Source organism: Ornithorhynchus anatinus, chromosome 8 (genome assembly GCF_004115215.2).
Source record: "Ornithorhynchus anatinus isolate Pmale09 chromosome 8, mOrnAna1.pri.v4, whole genome shotgun sequence".
In the NCBI taxonomy this organism is placed as follows: domain Eukaryota; kingdom Metazoa; phylum Chordata; class Mammalia; order Monotremata; family Ornithorhynchidae; genus Ornithorhynchus; species Ornithorhynchus anatinus.
This window is the reverse complement of record NC_041735.1, coordinates 31,666,511-31,684,716: the sequence shown is the minus strand read 5'-3', so window position 1 is coordinate 31,684,716 and position 18,206 is coordinate 31,666,511. Positions and strand designations below refer to the sequence as shown.

The 18,206-nt window shown below is 49.4% G+C and overlaps 1 protein-coding gene across 1 annotated transcript in view; it reads right to left on the bottom strand.

Moving 5' to 3' along the window:
• LOC100681832 (zinc finger protein 514-like) overlaps positions 1-18,206 on the bottom strand; it is a 49,134-nt gene that overhangs the window by 11,610 nt on the left and 19,318 nt on the right. Inside the window, 3 exon segments of the mRNA XM_029070703.2 lie at positions 1,906-2,019; positions 9,504-9,630; positions 10,277-10,368. Coding sequence (XP_028926536.1) covers positions 1,906-2,019; positions 9,504-9,630; positions 10,277-10,368 — 333 coding nt within the window.

The following is an 18,206-nucleotide window of genomic DNA, read 5'->3' as shown; positions in this document are numbered from 1 at the left end:
CTTTCTGGCCGTTCATTCTGTCTCCTTTGCGGGGTCCTCCTCCCCCTCCCATCTTCTAACTGTAGGGGTTCCTGAAGGGTCAGTTCTTGGCCCTCTTCTGTTCTCCATCTACACCCACTCCCTTGGTGAACTCATTCGCTCCCACGGCTTCAACTCTCATCTCTATGCAGATGACACACAAATCTACATCTCCTCCCCGTTCTCTTCCCCTCCCTTCAGGCTCATATCTCCTCCTGCCTCCAGGACGTCTCCACCTGGATGTCTGCCCGCCACCTAAAACTCAACATGTCCAAAACTAAGCTCCATATCTTCCCTCCCAAACCTTGTCCTCTTCCTGACTTCCCAGTCACTGTGGACGGTACAACCCTCCTTCCTGTCACTCAAGCCCGCAATCTCGGTGTCATCCTTGACTCGGCTCTCTCATTCACCCCACACATCCAATCCGTCACCAACACCTGCCAGTCTCACCACTATTGCCAAGATCCATCCTTTCCTCTCCATCCAAATAGCTATCATACTGGTACAAGCTCTCATTATATCCCAGCTGGATTACTGTGTCAGCCGTCTCTCTGATCTCCCTTCCTCCTGTCTCTCCCCACTCCAGTCTATTCTTCATTCCGCTGCCCGGATCATCTTCCTGCAGAAACGCTCTGGGCCTGTCACTCCCCTCCAGTGGCTGCCTATCAACCTCCGCACGAAACAAAAACCCCTCACTCTTGGCTTCAAAGCTCTCCATCACCTGCCCCCTCCTACCTCACCTCCCTTCTCTCTTTCTACTGCCCACCCCGCATGCTCTGCTCCTCTGCTCCTCACCGTCCCCCATTCACACCTATCCTGCCGTCAACCTCTGGCCCATGTCCTACCGCTCTCCTGGAATGCCCTCCCCCATCTCCACCAAACTCTCTTCCCCTCTTCAAAGCCCTACTGAGAGATCTCCTCTGAGAGGCCTTCCCAGACTGAGCTTCCCCTTTTCCCTCTATTCCCTCCCCCTTCCCTTCATCTCCCCTCAGCTAAGCCCCCTTTCCTTCTGCTCCTCCCCCTCTCCCTTCCCCTCCCCTCAGCACTGTGCTCATTTGTATATATTTTTATTACCCTATTTATTTTGTTAGTGAGGTGTACATCCCCTTGATTCTCTTTATCATGATTATGTTGTCTTGTTTTTGTCCGCCGTCTCCCCCGTTTAGACCGTGAGCTCATCATTGGGCAGGGATTGTCTCTATCTGTTGCTGAATTGTACATTCCAAGCACTTAGTACAGTGCTTTGCACAGAGTAAGCACTCAATAAATACTATTGAATGAATGAATGAGCCTGATGATTTCTGGAGGACTCAGTTTTCCAGAGTCTGTCCACATCCTTGTTAGGAGGGAGGCCTGGGGGAGCGGAAATGCTGACAAAGGGATGCTGGGTGCTGGCTGAAAATGGAACCTAAGAGGGGAATTAGCAGGTTTTCTGCATTCTTGACTATGATTTTGAAATTCACTGTTGTGAACAGATCACCGCTTGGGGGAAAAGGTGGAATCTTGCGCGCCTTCAACAAACCAAAAGGCTGTAACTAGCCACAGTAGTGAAAACGGGAACTTCTGGTATCCCTCGACCAAAGTCATTTCCCTTCTCAGTGCTGTCCTGGCTCATGAATTGCTGCCACGCTGAAAACGGAAAGGAGAATCCACATGAACAGCAGTAATGACAGACTTAACGTCTATGATGAACTAACCTTCTCCTCTCTCCCTAGGGATTGGTCGGGTCAACTCTGACTTAAACACAGTCCCTTCCAACAAACACGTGGGATGGGATTCCCATGGCCGTGGATGGTGAGCAGCCTCCATCTGATATTCGGAGCCGGCAATTACCCAATTAGGCCTGAACGTCCCACTCCAGATTCTTCTTCCTTCACGGTCGCTTACCTGTGTGGGGATCTCCCAGGGTCTCTCGGTCCTCAGTTTCTGGCAGATCCTGGCCCCACGGGTCTTTCCCTTCCTCCAGGCGGCAGATCACAACAGGCTTGACCATGGAAAACCCTACAAGTGGGGAAATGAAGTTGTACATTGTGGTTTGGGATCCTCGCAGAGCCGTTTCCTGGAGCTCAGAACTGATTCCTCTATGTGCAAAGTGGTGGGTCTACAGGTTAGAGGAGCAAAGGAAGGGACTCAGAACCCTTCAAAGCCTTCATAATATCGCATCTCCAAGAGGTCCTACCAGACTAAACCTTCATTTCCTCTTCTCCCACTTGCTTCTGCATCACCCTTGCACTTTATAATAATACGATTAGATCTGCACCTTTTATTCACCTCTCCCTCAGCCCCACAGCTCTTATATACATACCTGCAAATTATTTATTTATATTAATGCCTGTCCCCCCCTCTAGACCCACTGTGAGTAGAGAATGTATCTACCAACTCTTGTCACAATGTACTCTCTCAAGAGCTTAGTAAAGTGCTCTGCACACAGTAAGTGCTCAATAAATACCGACTGATCTGTACACAAACTCAAAAACTTGGAGACAGGTTCCAGAGTAGACACTGCAGCCACAAGAAACAATTCTCCCAGCTGGGACAGGAAACCTTTATGAAAAGGGCAAGACATACGGGGATTTTGCAGGGTGATTTTGCCATGAGAAGACAAAATTTTGCTGCCCTAGAAATCTCCAGAGTAGAATCTTCGATGCCCTTTCCTGTAGTGCAGTGAAAAGCTTGTCCCGCCCCTAGACCAAACGTGCTCTTTCCCCTCTCTCAAGATTCACTGTTCTCTTCCTTTCCCGGTCCCACACCCCAAGCCCCTTCCTGCTGCTTTCTCTATCATAAGTGCTCTCCTGAACTGTCCACTTCTTCTTCCACAGTCCCAACGTGGCAAATCTCACAGAAATGGAGGGGGGTGTGCAGGGACTTAAGTTGGAGGGGAGGATGAGAGGATGGGGGAAGGTGGCAGTGGTGGGTAGAAGACTGGGAGTTGGGAAAGGGGCTGGGAGATCTTCTCCCCGCAAATCCTTTTCCCTTGGCTATTCTCTGTCTGTAAGTTCCAAAGAGCTTACAGGGATCACCCTATAAATCCTGATAAATCCTGAGGATTTAATCCTCACCCAGTGCTTATGTGCTCTGCCCACAGTAAACATTTAATAAATACCACAGCTAGATTAGTATTACGACTATGATTAGTTCATCTCTTCTCAACCCCTTCTCTGTCTGGCCTTGGTCGCCTACGTGACATCTGGAAGGGCGCATCCCACAGGACTGGAAAAGAGCTGAATTGGCAGTGGTAGCAGGTGGGTGACGCGATCCTCGCCCGTATGGAGCTTTCAGACTAGGCGGGGAGGCGCATATAAATTATAGATAGGGGAGATAGCAGAGCATAAGGTTACAGACAAGAATGCTGCGGGGCCGGAGACAGAGGGGATCAAAGTGCCTATAGGGTACACGGCCATTTGAGAAGGTGACAGAGAGATGAGCAGATAAGGGAAGTAAGAGTTTAGGCAGGGAAGCAGTGTGGCCTAGTGGAAAGAGTACAGGCCCAGGAGTCCAAAGGACCCGGGTTCTAATCCCAGCTCTGCCAATAGCTTGCTGTGTGACCTTGGGCAAGTCCCTTTCCTTCTCTGTGCTTCGGTTTCCTTGACTGTAAAATGAGAATAACTTTCCTCCCTCTTAATTAGACTGGGAGCCCCATGTGGGACAGGGATTTTGTCCAACCTAATTAACATGTACGTACCCCCGTGCTTAGAACACTAACGCATAGTAAGTGCTTAACAAATACCATATTAAAACAAAAAAAGGAGAGCCTTTTGGAGTTGTAATTTTCAAAGGGTTTTGAAGGTGGGGAAAGTGGTGGTCTGAAGGGTACAGAGGGGGAGGGAGTTCGAAGCCCAACAGACAACTTGGGCAACGTGCCAGAGGCCAGATAGAGGAGACCGAGTTACAGAGGGTAGGTTGGTGTTAGAGGACTGAAACGTGCAAGTTGGGTTATAGTAGGAGAGCAGTGAGGTAAGGGAAGAGGGAGAGAGCAGATGGAGTGCTCGAAAGTCACTGGTAAGGAGTTTCTATTTGATGGAGAGATGGATTGAAGATTTGAAGATTTTTGAGGAATGCTTTCTCAGAAAAATGACCAGGACAGTGGAGTGACGTAAGGACTGAAAAGGGGAAAGGGAGATGAAGCAGGGAGGTCAGCAAGGAGTCAAGGCAGGAGATGAAAAATGCTTGGATCCAGAGGGAAGCAGTTCGAATGGTGAGGAAAAGAGAGATTTTAACAGTGTTGTAAAGTACAACCAACAGGATTCGGTGACACTGAATGAGTGGGTTGAATGAGAGAGAGGAATTGAGGACAAGGCCAAGGTCATGGGCTTGTGAGACCAAGACAATGGCGGTCGTGTCCATGGAGATGAAAAAGACAGACGGAGGCCAGGGTTTGGGTGGAAAGATGAGGAGTTCTGTTCTGAATACATTAAGTTGGAGGTGATGGCAGGACATCCATGTAGAGATGCCCTAGAGGCAGCAGGAAATACGGGACTCCAGAGCAGCAGAGAAGTCAAGCCCAGGGCAATCAATCGTATATATCGAGTGCTTTCCACGCACAAAGCATTGTACTAAATGTTTGGGAGACTACAAAACAACAACAGAGGCCACAGAGTTTACAGTATGGGGGGGAGAGACATTAATATAATAAGTAAATTACACTTTTCTTGGGATGAAGCACCATGGCCTAGTGGAAAGAGTCGGTCAGTCATCCGTATCTATTGAGCACTTACTGTGTGCAGAGCACTGTACTAAGCGCTGGGGAGAGTATAATAGTAATGATGATAATGGCATTGTTGAGTGCTTACTAGCGCTGGGAGGGATACAAGGTGATCAGATTACCCCATGTGGGGCTCAGAGTCTTAGTCCCCATTTTACAGATGAGGTAATGGAGACACAGAGAAGTTAAATGACTTGCCCAAAGTCACACTTCTGACAAGTGGTGGACCTGGGATTAGAACCCATGACCTCTGACTCCCAAACCCGGGCTCTTTCCACTGAGCCACGCTGCTTCTGACAAACTCATTTCCTGCCCACAATGAGTTTATGGTGCAGAGGGAGTGGGCCGAGGAGGCAGAAGGACCTGTGTTATAACCCTGGCTCTGTCACTTGTCTCCTGTGTGACATTCATTTATTCAATAGTATTTATTGAGCACTTACTATGTGCAGAGCACTGTACTAAGTGCTTGGAACAGACAATTCGGCAACAGATAGAGACAATCCCTGCCCAGTGACGGGCTCACAGTCTAAATGGGGGAGACAGACAGCAAAGCAAAGTAGAACAAAACAAAAACAAGACAACATCAAGATAAATAGAATCAAGGGGATGTACACCCTTAGGCAAGTCACTTCTCTGCTCTGTGCCTCAGTTACCTCATCTGTAAAGTGGGGATTATAACTGGGAGCCCCACACATGGGACAGGGACTGTGACCGATCCAATTGCTCGGATCCACCCCAGTACTCAGTACAGTGTCTGGCACATAGTAAGTGGTTAAAAAATTATTACTACTAAGTGCTGTGGGGCTGGGGAGGGGAGATAACGGTGGTGACAGATGAAGGGAGAAGGTCAGGGTGACAGAGAGGGGAACGGGAAAAGAGGAAATGGGGATTCAGGGGGAAGACCTCTTGGAGGAGACGTGCTTCCGATGAGGCTTTGAAGGCAGGGAGAGTAACTATCTGTCGGATACGGAAAGGGAGGGCGTTTCAGGCTAAAGGCAGGACGTGGGCAAGAAGCTGGGGATACGCCGAGTATGCTGCAATTAGGGAAGTGACGTAAATTAAGTAAATCCAGTGTGGGCTGGATCGCAGGAGGAGAGCAGTGAGGTAAAGTAGGAGAGGACAAGGTGATCAAGTGCTTTAAAGCCAATGGAATGGAGTTTCTGTCATGCATTTATTTATATTAACGTCCGACTCTCCCAGTAGAATGTTAGCTCGCTGTGGGCAGGGAATGAGTCTGTAATATTTTTAGATTTTACTCTCCCAAGCACTTAGTACAGTGCCCAGTAAATCCAACTGAATGCCTGACACGCCAATTCTCTTAGTTCCAGAGCAATCCTAAAATGGGAGCCCCATGTAGAACAGGGATGTACTTTACCTCATTGACTATCCAGTGCTTAGGAGGGTGCCTGGCCCAAAGTTTGCACTTAACAAACACCCCATGTAGTAACTGTACTACATTACGGGAGGTAGGAGGGATGAAGGCCAGCAGACCCCTTTAGTGAGTATTCACCACCTTCAGAGAACTTTTGCTTCTTTTTCTTCCTTTTGAATCATCCAGGAAAGGGTCCGTGGAACGTTTGTAAGGGTGGAGGGATTTTTTCCCTCTCTAGATTGTGCGGCGCTTCCGACTGGAATTGAGACTCTCGGCTCCACCCTCATCCCAGACATGGAAAGAGTCCAAAGAGATGACCACAACACTACAATACTTTCCTGCTTCACGCAATTCCCCCCACCAAGGCTCGTGTTGGAAAATGGGACTCTCTCGGCAACCCTCATGCAGTCACCTCTGCAGGGAGAGCCACGAAGAAGAGCAAACCTCCATGATCTGCCCGGGTATCAGCAAGAATTTCATACAGGGGAAACGGCACAGGCTCTACCTAGGTATATGGGACAAAGAGGAAAAGCTACAGGACTCGAGAAGGAGCTCAGCCTACTGGAAAGAGAATGAGTCCAGAAATCAGAGTGCGCAGGGAACGCCTCTGGCCACTCTGTTATATTGGACTCTCCCGTGTGCTTAGGAGACAGCTCTGCATGCAGTGAGTGCTCAGTAAATATGATTGATTGGGCTCTACTTCCAGTTTTGCCACATACCTGCTGTGTAATCTTGGGCAAGTCACTTAACCTCTCCGTGCCTCAATTCCCTCATTGGCAAAATGGGAATCAATACCTCCCTCTAACAGACTCTGAGTCGCATGTGGAACCTGATTGTCTTGTATCTATCCTAGTGTCCGTAGTGTCTGGCATACAGTAAATACTTAATAAATACCCCAATTAGGATTATCAGTAGAGACTTCGAGGATGTTACTATTATCTTCACCTGCAAGAAGAAAGGGGAAGGAGCTGAATGCAGAAACTACTGTAGACAAGACAGCATGACCTAGTGGAAAGAGCAAAGGACTTGGGTTCCAATCCTGGCTCTGCCTCTTGCCCAGTGTATGACTTTAGCCAAATCACTTCACTTCTTTATGTCTCAGTTTTCTCATCTGTAGACTGGGGATTAAATATCTGTCCTCCCTCCTTGTTGGGGCTCACACCCATCTGACTGAACTGTGTCTATCCCAATCTTGGCACATAACAAATACCACTATTATTTACTGTTATAATTACCTCACCACCGTCAGACTGTAGTCTAGATTGTAGATTCCTTATTGATTGGCATTACGTCTACCAACTCTGTGTTTCTGTACTTTCCCAAGGACCTCGTCCAGTGTTCTGCACATAATAAGCCCTCAATAAATACCATTGATTGACTGATTCACTATCCTCCCAGACCAGCTACTGAACAACATCTGTTTCCATGTCCTCCTAGAATAACAGCGTGGCTTTAAACCAAGATCGGCAGACACACGGGAAAAACATCCAGATCACAAGATTTTTTTTTATGGGACTCATTAAGTGGCTTTGTACTAAGTGTTGGGGAAGATACAAGCTAACCTGGTGGGACACAGTACATGTCTCACATGGGGCTTGCACTCGATTTCCATTTTGCAGAGGAGAACTCAAGCCCAGAGAAGTGAAGTGGCAGAGGTGGGCCTGGGCTCTTTCCACTAGGCCACACTGCTAAGGTTCACACCCGGTTCATCTTATACTAATGAGAAATAATGTTCAGATGCGATTCCAAAAAAATTCTGACTCTGGCCAACTTTGAGAGGATGATGCCAAATGACCACAGAACCTATCAAAACGGTAGTGAAAACTGCCAAGTAGCCCTGTGAGCTTTGAAAAGAGCCATGTGGGTGGCAGCCATACACCTCTGGAATAACACTAGCCTGCTAATATTAATGAAGAATAATCTTTCCATCTAATTATAAAAAGGGCCATCTAAGCCTCTAGCATTAGAATCAGTTGCCCTGCCCAAGGTTTCAATCCTGAATCCTCAGAATCAGGGTTCTGACTTTATTCTTTATGGGAGACACACCCCAATAATAAGATCCCCTCGGCACCTCTGTCTGACCTGTCACTTGCAACCAATCAATCGATGGTGTTTATTGAGTGTTTACTGTGTGCAGAGCACTTGGGGAACAACAATACAAAAGAGTTGGTAGACATCTTCCCTGCCCACGACACGACGCAGTCTGGTCTAGTGGAAAGGGCACACGCCTGGGTTCTGGGTTCTAACTCGGGCTTCGTCAACTGTTTGCTGTGTAACCTTGGGAAAATCACTTAAATTCTCCGTGTTTCAGTTTCCTCAAATGCAATATGTGGATTTGATACCTGTTCTCCCTCCTAGTTAGACTGCGAGCCCCAACCAGGACAGGAACTGTGTCCCACCTAATTGACTTGTACTACCCCAGCACTTAACATAGAACAGTGTTTGGCACATAGTAAATGCTTAACAAATACCTTCATTATTAACTTAGAACAGCGCGTGACACATATTAAGTGCCAAACAAATACCGTTAAAAAATGAGCTTACATGCTAGAGGGGGAGAAGGGGATTAAAATAAATTACAGTGATGTACATAAGTGCCGTGGGTCTGAAGAAGGGGTGAATATCCAGGGATTACAGGGTAGAACGCCAAATACACAGAAGGGAGAGGGAGTAGGGGAATTGAGGGCTTCGTCGGGGAATGCTTCTTGGAGATTTCATTTTAATACGGCTTTGAAGGTGGAGAGAGCGTGGCCTGTTGTACCAGAAGGGCAAGGGAGTTCCAGGCCACGGGGAGGACAGGGGCAGGTGATTGGTGATGGGATAGATGAGATCTACAGTGAGCGGGTTGGCAATACAGAAGCCAAATGTGTAGGCTGGGATGTAATGGGGAAATCACCGTGGAGGACAAGGAGACTGAGTGCCTTAAAGTTGACGGTAAGGACTTTCTGTTTGATGTGGAAGTGAATGGGCAACCACCAGATGTTCCTGAGGAGTGGAGACACGGATTAAACGGTTTTTGAGAAAAATGATCTGGGCAGCAGAGTGAGTTCCATGTGGGAGAGGGACTGTTTCCAACCTACTTAATTTGAACCTACCCTAGTGCTTAGAATAGTGTTTGACACAAAAAAGTACAGACTGGAATGGGGAGAGATGGGATGTAGGGAAGTCAACAGGGAGACTGATGCATTAGTCAGAGTGAGGACGGGCTAAGCGTGTGGATCAGCATAGCAGCAGTCTGGACGGTAAAAAACGGTTGGATTTCAGTGACGCCGTGAAGTTAAAACTGGCAGGATTTAGTGAAGAACTGACTGTGTGAGTTGAATGAGGGAGGTGAGAGAGACGGGCAGTGACAACAGGACAAACCAAACCCTGTCACACACAGATTCCGACCCAAAGAGCCCGAGTACTTGCCCAGCGAAGTGAGGTTCCTATAGTTTTCCAGCATTGTGTCCCGATACAAGTTGCGCTGGGCGAGGTCCAGAAGCCGCCACTCTTTGCGGGTGAAGGCTACTGTCACGTCTTCGAATGTCACCGACCCCTGAAATGCCATGAGGTTTCCAGTCAGTTCCCATTGCTCCAAGAACCCATCCATCATGCAGACCTGCAGTGAAGGGGATGCCTGGCTGCAACAGAGCCGGAGGTCATGGGAGGGAATAGCGCTACTCCCAAGGGTCACGCTGTGGAATGGGAGAGTGTGGAGAAGGGAGGAAGGGTTGTAAGGTGCAGCAGAGGAGAAAAACAGAGGTCGAGCGGCGATAGGAGCATAGAGCACAACGGAATGGGGTTTGTCCCAGGCAGGGAGATTGGGTTGGTTCCTGGGTCAGAATTTTTTTTTTTTTGGTCGGGACGGTATTTTGTTAAGCACTTTGTGTGCTGAATTAAGTGTAAAAGTAGATACAAGTTTATCACATTGGACACAATCCTTGTCCCACAGTCTAAATTGGAGGGAGAACTGAATCCCCAATTTACAGGTGAGATAACTGAGGCACGGAGAAACGAAGTAACGTGCCCACGTTTGATGCAGCAGACAAGAGGCAGAGCTGTGGGATTAGAACCCAAGTTCTCTGACTCCCAGCCCCAGGCTCTTTCCACTAGACCACACTGCTTGGAGTTACTGAACGCGGAGGGAAGCGGTTGAGGTCAGGAGCAACGGGACCTCAAGGTCAGAGGGAACCACATCTCACCTGAGCACTGGTTTTTTGAAGTGCAGTGGCCATTGCTTGATTTCCTGGGCTCCTCTTTGGGAGAAGGGCAGGGCCCTGAGGAGGAGGGAGAACTGAGGGAGAAGAAAAACCACTGTACATCAGCCCAGTGCCACCTTATGATTTCACAGATAACCCAACCAGAGATTCCCCACCCACTCAAAAGGGTACAGATCCAAGTACACAGAAAAGAAGAGGGAGCGGAAGAAATGAGGGCTTAGTGGTAGGAAGGCATCTTGGAGGAGATGGGATTTTAATAAAGCTCTGAAGATGGGGAGTGTGGTGGCCTAATGTATATGAAAGGGGAGGATGTTCCAGACCATAGGGAATGGGAGGAAGGAGAGGGGAAGGATATTTTAAAAGCCACTACATAATTCTAGGCAGCAGAAGAAAAAGCATGTGAAGATTATCCAGAGAAAGAACAAATCACAGATCTAGGAATAGTCAGCTGATAGTTGAAAATTAAAGTCAATCCAATTCAGTTGTATTTACTAAGCACTTGGGAAACTACAATTACAGCAATAAATGGTGACAATCCCTGCCCACAGTGAACTCACAGTCTGGGGGGTGTGGGGAGGAGACAGACATGCAAATGAGCAGACATCAATATAAATGAATTACAGATATATACATAGGTGCTGTGCGGGGGGAGAGGGGAGAAGAGAAAAGAGAGCAAGTCAGGGCGATGCAGAAGGGAGCAAGAGATGAGGAAAAGTGGGGCTTAGCCTGGGAAGGCCTCTAGAAAGAGACATACCTTCAGGAAGGCTTTGAATGGGGTAGAGTAACTGTCTGCAGGATTTGAGGAGGGTGTTCCAGGCCAGATAAAGGATGTGGGCACGGGGTCAGTGGCGAGATCGAGACATGCTAAGAAGGTTAGCATCAGAAGACAGAAGTGTGCGGGCTGGGTTGTAGGAGAGAAGCGAGGTGAGGTAGGAGGGGGCAAGGTGTTGGAGTGTTGGACTGCTTTAAAGCCAATGGTGAGGAGTTTTTGTTTGATACGGAGGTGGTTAGGCAACCACTGGAGACTTTTTGAGGAGGCGGGAGACATGTGCTGAACGTTTCTGTAGAAAGACAGCAGAGTGAAGTATGGACTGGAGTGGGGAGAGGCAGGAGGTTGGGAGGTCAGCAAGGAGGCGGATGCAGTAATCCAGGCAGGACAGAACGAGTGACTGTATTAACGTGTTGGCAGTTTGGACGGAGAGGAAAGGGCAGATTTTAGCAATGCTGTGAAGATGAGACCGACAGGATTTGGTGACGGACTATGTGGGTAGAATAAGAGAGAAGAGTTAAGGACAACACCAAGGTTACGGGCTTGTGAGATGGGAAGGATGGTGGTGCTGTCTACAGTGGCAGGAAAGCCCAGGAGAGGAGAGGGTTTGGGTGGGAAGAGAAGGAGCTCTGCTTTGGATGTGTTGAGTCTGAGGTGACGGGTGGACATCCAAATACAGATGTTTTGAAGGCAGGAGGAGATGCGAGCCTTGAGAGAGGGAGAGAGATGAAGGGAGGAGATGTAGATTTGGGTATCTATAAATCTACAAGTCAAGCAAGCTGATGGGCACTCAGAGATTGTACGTTCAGGGAAAAAACTTGAGGGCCAAGATCAGACTCCTGCTACTCTCCCCACTATTTGGGCAGGAAAATGACGTGCAGAAAGATTGCCCAGAGGGCTGCAAACAAACCCAGGAGAGGAAACTGTCTCAGAGGTGAATCCAGAAAGATTTTCAAGGGAGGAGAGCAGCCAACAGTATCTGTGGCAGAAAAGCAGTCCAGAACAGTCAGGAATAGAGAAAATAGTAACTATTGGCTGATGAGTTTAGGGTGAATTTTACAGACCAGTGAGTTTATTGGCCAGATGGTGGGAATGTCGCTGAAAAATTCTGTGGGGTGAATTTCTACAGAGAGTAAATGCTGGAAAACTGTAGGTAAAACCAGATGAAGAGGATAAGGGCTTTGGGTTCTCAATTATGCCTCAGATTCCTTATGTCTCCCTAAAATCTCCCCTGCCCCTAGAACAGTCCCTCCCCAATCCTGCCCCTGCTTCAACTCTTCCATCTTTCCCAGCAGTATCTCTAGAGGAGATCGGTCTTCTCTAAAAATCCACCTCCTCGACCTACTCGTCCAACCCCATCCCTTGGCATCTTAATCAAATCACTTACCCCCTACCTTCTTCCCTCCTTAACTGCCATCTTCAACTGTTCACTCTCCATTGGGCTCTTCACCACTGCATTCAAACATGTCCACGTCTTCCCTACCCTAAAAAACCCTCTGCTGACCCCACAGCTCCCTCCAGGTATCACCCCATCGCCCTCTTACCATTCACCTCCAGACTTCTTGAGCGAGTTGGCTACACCCACTGTCTCAAGTTCCTCTCCTTGACCCCCTCCAATCTGACTTCCATTCCCTTCACTCCACAGAAACCATTGCCTCAAGAGTAACCATGATCTCCCTCCTGCCAATTCCAACTGCCTCTACTCCATGGAAAACATCCTCGCTCTCTCCAGCGGAGGCCTCTCCTTCTCCCACTCCCCCAGACTCACCGGTAAGGGAGGAGGCGTCGGCTTCCTCCTCTCGCCCCGTTGCCGCTTCCGCACTATCCCTCCTCCCCCCTCCTCCTTCCCCTCCTTCGAAGCTCATATCATTCGCCTCTACCACCCCCTCCAGATACTTGTCGCTGTCATCTACCGCCCTCCCGCTCCCACCTCCGACTTCTTCAACCACCTTGACCCCTTTCTCACCTTCCTTCTCTCCTTCTCTCGGCCCACTCTGATCCTAGGAGACTTCAACCTCCATATGGATGTACCCGATGACTCCTCTGCCGCCTGCCTGCTATCCCTCCTCGACTCTGCCGACCTCCTCCTCCACCATACCGCGCCCACTCACCGACTTGGTCACACCCTCGATCTCATCATCTCCTACCGCTGCACTATCTCCTCCCTCACCAACTCTGAAATCTCTCTCTCTGACCATAACCTTCTCACCTGCCTCATCTCTCACACTCCCTCCCCCTGCAAATCTTCGCTACTGCCCCACAGAGACCTCCGCTCTCTTGATCCCATCCGTCTTTCCAAAAGCATCTCTCCTCACCTTGCCGCCCTGTCCTCACTTCCCACTCTCGATGATCAGGTCTCCGCTCTCAACTCCACCCTCTCTACTCATCTCGACTCTCTCGCCCCCCTTTCCCTCTGCCGCTCTCGCTCCACTAACCCACAGCCCTGGATCACCTCCTCTGTCCGCCTCCTACGCTCCTATGCTCGAGCTGCTGAGCGCTGCTGGCGAAAGTCCAAGCACCAAGCCGACCTCATACACTTTAAACTTATCCTTTCCTGCCTTAACTCTGCCCTCTCCTCTGCCAGTCAAAACTTCTTCTCCTCCCTCATCGACACCCATGCCCGTCACCACCGCCGATTGTTCCGGACCTTTAACTCTCTCCTTAGGCCCCCTGTTCCTCCCCCTCCCTCATCTCTCACCCCCAATGATCTGGCCACCTATTTCCTCACGAAAATCAACACGATCAGGTCTGAGCTCCCCAAAGTCACCCCTCCGCCTCTCCCCTCCCCCCCACCAACTCCCTCCCCTACTTTCCCATCCTTCCCTGCAGTATCCTCAGAGGAGATCTCCTCCCTCCTCGCAAGTGCCACCCCCTCCACCTGCGCCTCGGACCCCATTCCCTCTCACCTCATTAAAACCATCGCCGCTGCCTTCCTACCTTCCTTAACTTCTATTTTTAACCACTCAATCTCCAAGGGCTCCTTCCCCTCTGCCTTCAAACATGCCCACGTCTCCCCCATCCTAAAAAAACCCGCTCTTGACCCCACTTCCCCCTCCAGTTATCGCCCTATCTCCCTACTACCCTTCTTTTCCAAAATCCTAGAACGAGTCATCTACAATCGATGCTTAGAATTCCTTAACTCCCATTCTCTCCTAGACCCCTTCCAATCTAATAATAATAATAATAATGTTGGTATTTGTTAAGCACTTACTATGTGCTGAGCACTGTTCTAAGCGCTGGGGGAGATACAGGGTAATCAGGTCATCCCACGTGAAGCTCACAGTTAATCCCCATTTTACAGATGAGGTAACTGAGGCACAGAGAAGTGAAGTGACTTGCCCACAGTCACACAGCTGACAAGTGGCAGAGCTGGGAGTCGAACCCATGACCTCTGACTCCGAAGCCCAGGCTCTTTTCCACTGAGCCACGCTGCTTCCAATCTGGCTTCCGTCCCCTCCACTCTACCGAGACTGCTCTCTCTAAGGTCACCCATGACCTCCTTCTTGCCAAATCCAATGGCTCCTACTCCATTCTAATCCTCCTTGACCTCTCTGCTGCCTTTGACACTGTCGACCATCCCCTCCTCCTCCATACCTTATCTCACCTTGGCTTCACGGACTCCGTCCTCTCTTGATTCTCCTCTTACCTCTCTGGCCGGTCATTCTTAGTCTCCTTCGCTGGCGCCTCCTCCCCCTCCCATCCTTTAACTGTTGGAGTTCCTCAAGGGTCAGTTCTTGGCCCTCTTCTGTTCTCCATTTACACTCACTCCCTCAGTGAACTCATTCCCTCTCAGGGCTTTGACTACCATCTCTACGCAGATTACACGCAGATCTACATCTCTGCCCCTGTCCTCTCCCCCTCCCTTCAGGCTCGCATCTCCTCCTGCCTCCAGGATGTCTCCACCTGGATGTCGGCCTGCCACCTAAAACTCAACATGAGCAAGACTGAGCTCCTCATCTTCCTTCCCAAACCCGGTCCTCTCCCAGACTTCCTTATCATCGTGGATGGCACGACCATCCTTCCCGTCTCTCAGGCCCGCAATCTTGGTGTCATCCTTGACTCGTCTCTCTCGTTCACCCCACACATCCTATCCATTACCGAGACCTGCCGGTTTCACCTTTACAATATCGCCAAGATCCGCCCTTTCCTCTCCACCCAAATGGCTACCTTACTGATGAGGGCTCTCGTTATATCCCGGCTAGACTACCGTGTCAGCCTTCTCTCTGATCTCCCTTCCTCCTCTCTTGCCCCGCTCCATTCTATTCTTCACTCCGCTGCCCGACTCATCTTCCTGCAGAAACAATCTGGGCATGTCACTCCCCTTCTTAAACAACTCCAGTGGTTGCCTATCAATCTCTGCTCCGAACAAAAACTCCTCACTCTAGGCTTCAAGGCTCTCCATCACCTTGCCCCTTCCTACCTCTCCTCCCTTCTCTCTTTCTACCGCCCACCCTGCACGCTCCGCTCCTCCGCCGCCCACCTCCTCACCGTCCCTCGGTCTCGCCTATCCCGTTGTCGACCCCTGGGCCACATCCTCCCGCAGTCCTGGAACGCCCTCCCTCCTCACCTCTGCCAAACTGATTCTCTTCCCCTCTTCAAAACCCTACTTAAAACTCACCTCCTCCAAGAGGCCTTCCCAGACTGAGCTCCTCTTCTCCCTCTACTCCCTCTACCACCCCCCCTTCACCTCTCCGCAGCTTAACCCTCTTTTCCCCCCATTTCCCTCTGCTCCTCCTCCTCTCCCTTCCCATCCCCTCAGCACTGTACTCCCGCTCAACTGTATATATTTCCATTACCCTATTTATTTTGTTAATGAATTTTACATTGCCTTGATTCTATTTAGTTGCCATTGTTTTTACGAGATGTTCTTCCCCTTGACTCTATTTATTGCCATTGTTCTCGTCTGTCCTTCTCCCCCGATTAGACTGTAAGCCCGTCAAACAGCAGGGACTGTCTCTATCTGTTGCCGACCTGTTCATCCCAAGCGCTTAGTACAGTGCTCTGCACATAGTAAGCACTCAATAAATATATTGAATGAATGAATGAAAGGTGCCTTTGACGCTGTCCATCACCCCCTTCCCCTGGAAACATTATTCAACCTCGGCTTCACTGACGCTGTCCTCTCCTGGGTCTCCTCTTATCATTCATTCATTCAATCTTATTTTTTGAGAGCTTACCATGTGAGAGCACCGTACTTAAGCACTTGGGGGAGTATAATGCAACAATAATTGGGCACTTTCCCTACCCTCAACGAGCTTACAGTATAGAGAGGGGGAGGGAATGTGGCTGTTTTATCGTACTCTCCCATGTGTCTGGTGACTCAGTCTCTTTTGCAGGCTCCTCCTCTGCCCCACCCCAATTGTTTGTGTGTGGGGGGTCCCCTCAAGGTTCAGTTCTGGGTCTCCTATTCTCCATGTACACCCATTCCCTCGGAGAACTCATTCCCTCCCATGTACCACCTCTATGCGGAAGGGAAGGACTACCGTCCCTTGATGACCAAATTGACACTCATTCAGTCGTTCAATCATATTTATTGAGCACTTACTGTGTGCAGAGCACTTGGAATGTACGATTCGGCACTCTCCAGTCTACTCTCTCTTCTGCACTAAACTCAGTCTCTCCCCTATCCCTTCGATCTTGCTCCACTAACCACAACCCTGGATCGCCTCCTTCGCTCTTGCACGCAAGCCGCAGAGAGCTGCGATCAGAAACATACAGATCAGGCCAACTTCATCCACTTCAAGTCTACCCTTGCATGCTTTAACTTACCCGTCTCCGCTACCCAGCAAAATCATTTCTCCTTCTTATAGACACCCATGCCCATCGCCCTTGCCCGTCGTTCCAGATAGTCAAATCCATCCTCGGGCCCCCTGTGCCCCCGCCTGCCCAAACCCTGGCCGTCAGCGATCTGGCTACCTACTTTATTAAGAAAATGGACACTATGAGGTGTGATATCCCTAAAATTTCCCCCAACCCTCCTCAGTCCTCCCCCCCAATCCTGTCCCTTCTTCAACTTTGCCATCTTTCTCACCAGTATCTCTAGAGATCTGCTGCCTTCTCTCCAAATCCACTCCCTCCACATGCGCATGTGACACCACTCCTTTGCAGCTTATCAAAACACTCCCCCACTCCCTTCTTCATTCATTCAATAGTATTTATTGAGTGCTTCCTATGTGCAGAGCACTGTACTAAGCACTTGGAATGTACAAATAGGCAAAAGCCATCTTCAACTGGTTGCTCTCCAATGGCTTCTTTCCCACTGTTTTCCAATGTGCCCATGTCTCCCCTATCCTAAATAAACCCTCCCTCTATCGCCCCATCTTCGCCCTACCGTTCCTCTGCAAACCTTTCCTCTCCTCTTCATCTCTGACCGTGGCACTATCTGCACCCTCACCAACTCTGAAATCCCTCTCTGACCATAATCTTCTCACCTGACTCTTCTCTAACACTCCCCCGCCCCGTAAATCTGTACTACTCCCACAGAGACCTCCGCTTTCTCGACCCCATCCATCTCTCTCAGAGCATCACACCCCATCTTGCCTCCCTATCCACTCTACTCACTTTCAGTGACCAAACTGATGCACTCAACTCCACTCTTTCTACTCAACTCCCTTGCTCCTCATCCCTTCGTCGCTCTCGCACCACTAACCCGCAGCCCTAGATCGCTGCCTCTGTCCGCCTCCTTCACTCTTATGCTCAAGCTGCTGGCACAAGTCTAAAACCCAGGCCAACCCTGTTCACTTTAAATTCATTCTTTTTTGCCTTAACTCTCTCTCCTCCCTTATTGACACTTATGCCATTACTCCCGTCAGCTGTTCCAGACATTTAACTCCCTCCTCTCCAGCGTGGCTCAGTGGAAAGAGTCTGGGCTTCAGAGTCAGAGGTCATGGGTTCGACTCCCGGATCTGCCCACTTGTCAACCGTGTGACTGTGAGCAAGTCACTTAACTTCTCTGTGCCTCAGTTACCTCATCTGTAAAATGGGGATTAACTGTGAGTCTCACGTGGGACAACCTGATAACCCTGTATCTACCCCAGCGCTTAGATGAGTGCTCTGTACATAGTAAGCGCTTAACACATACCAACGTTATTATTATTACTTTCTCATCCTTCCCAGCAGTCTCTTCAGAGGATATCTCCTCCC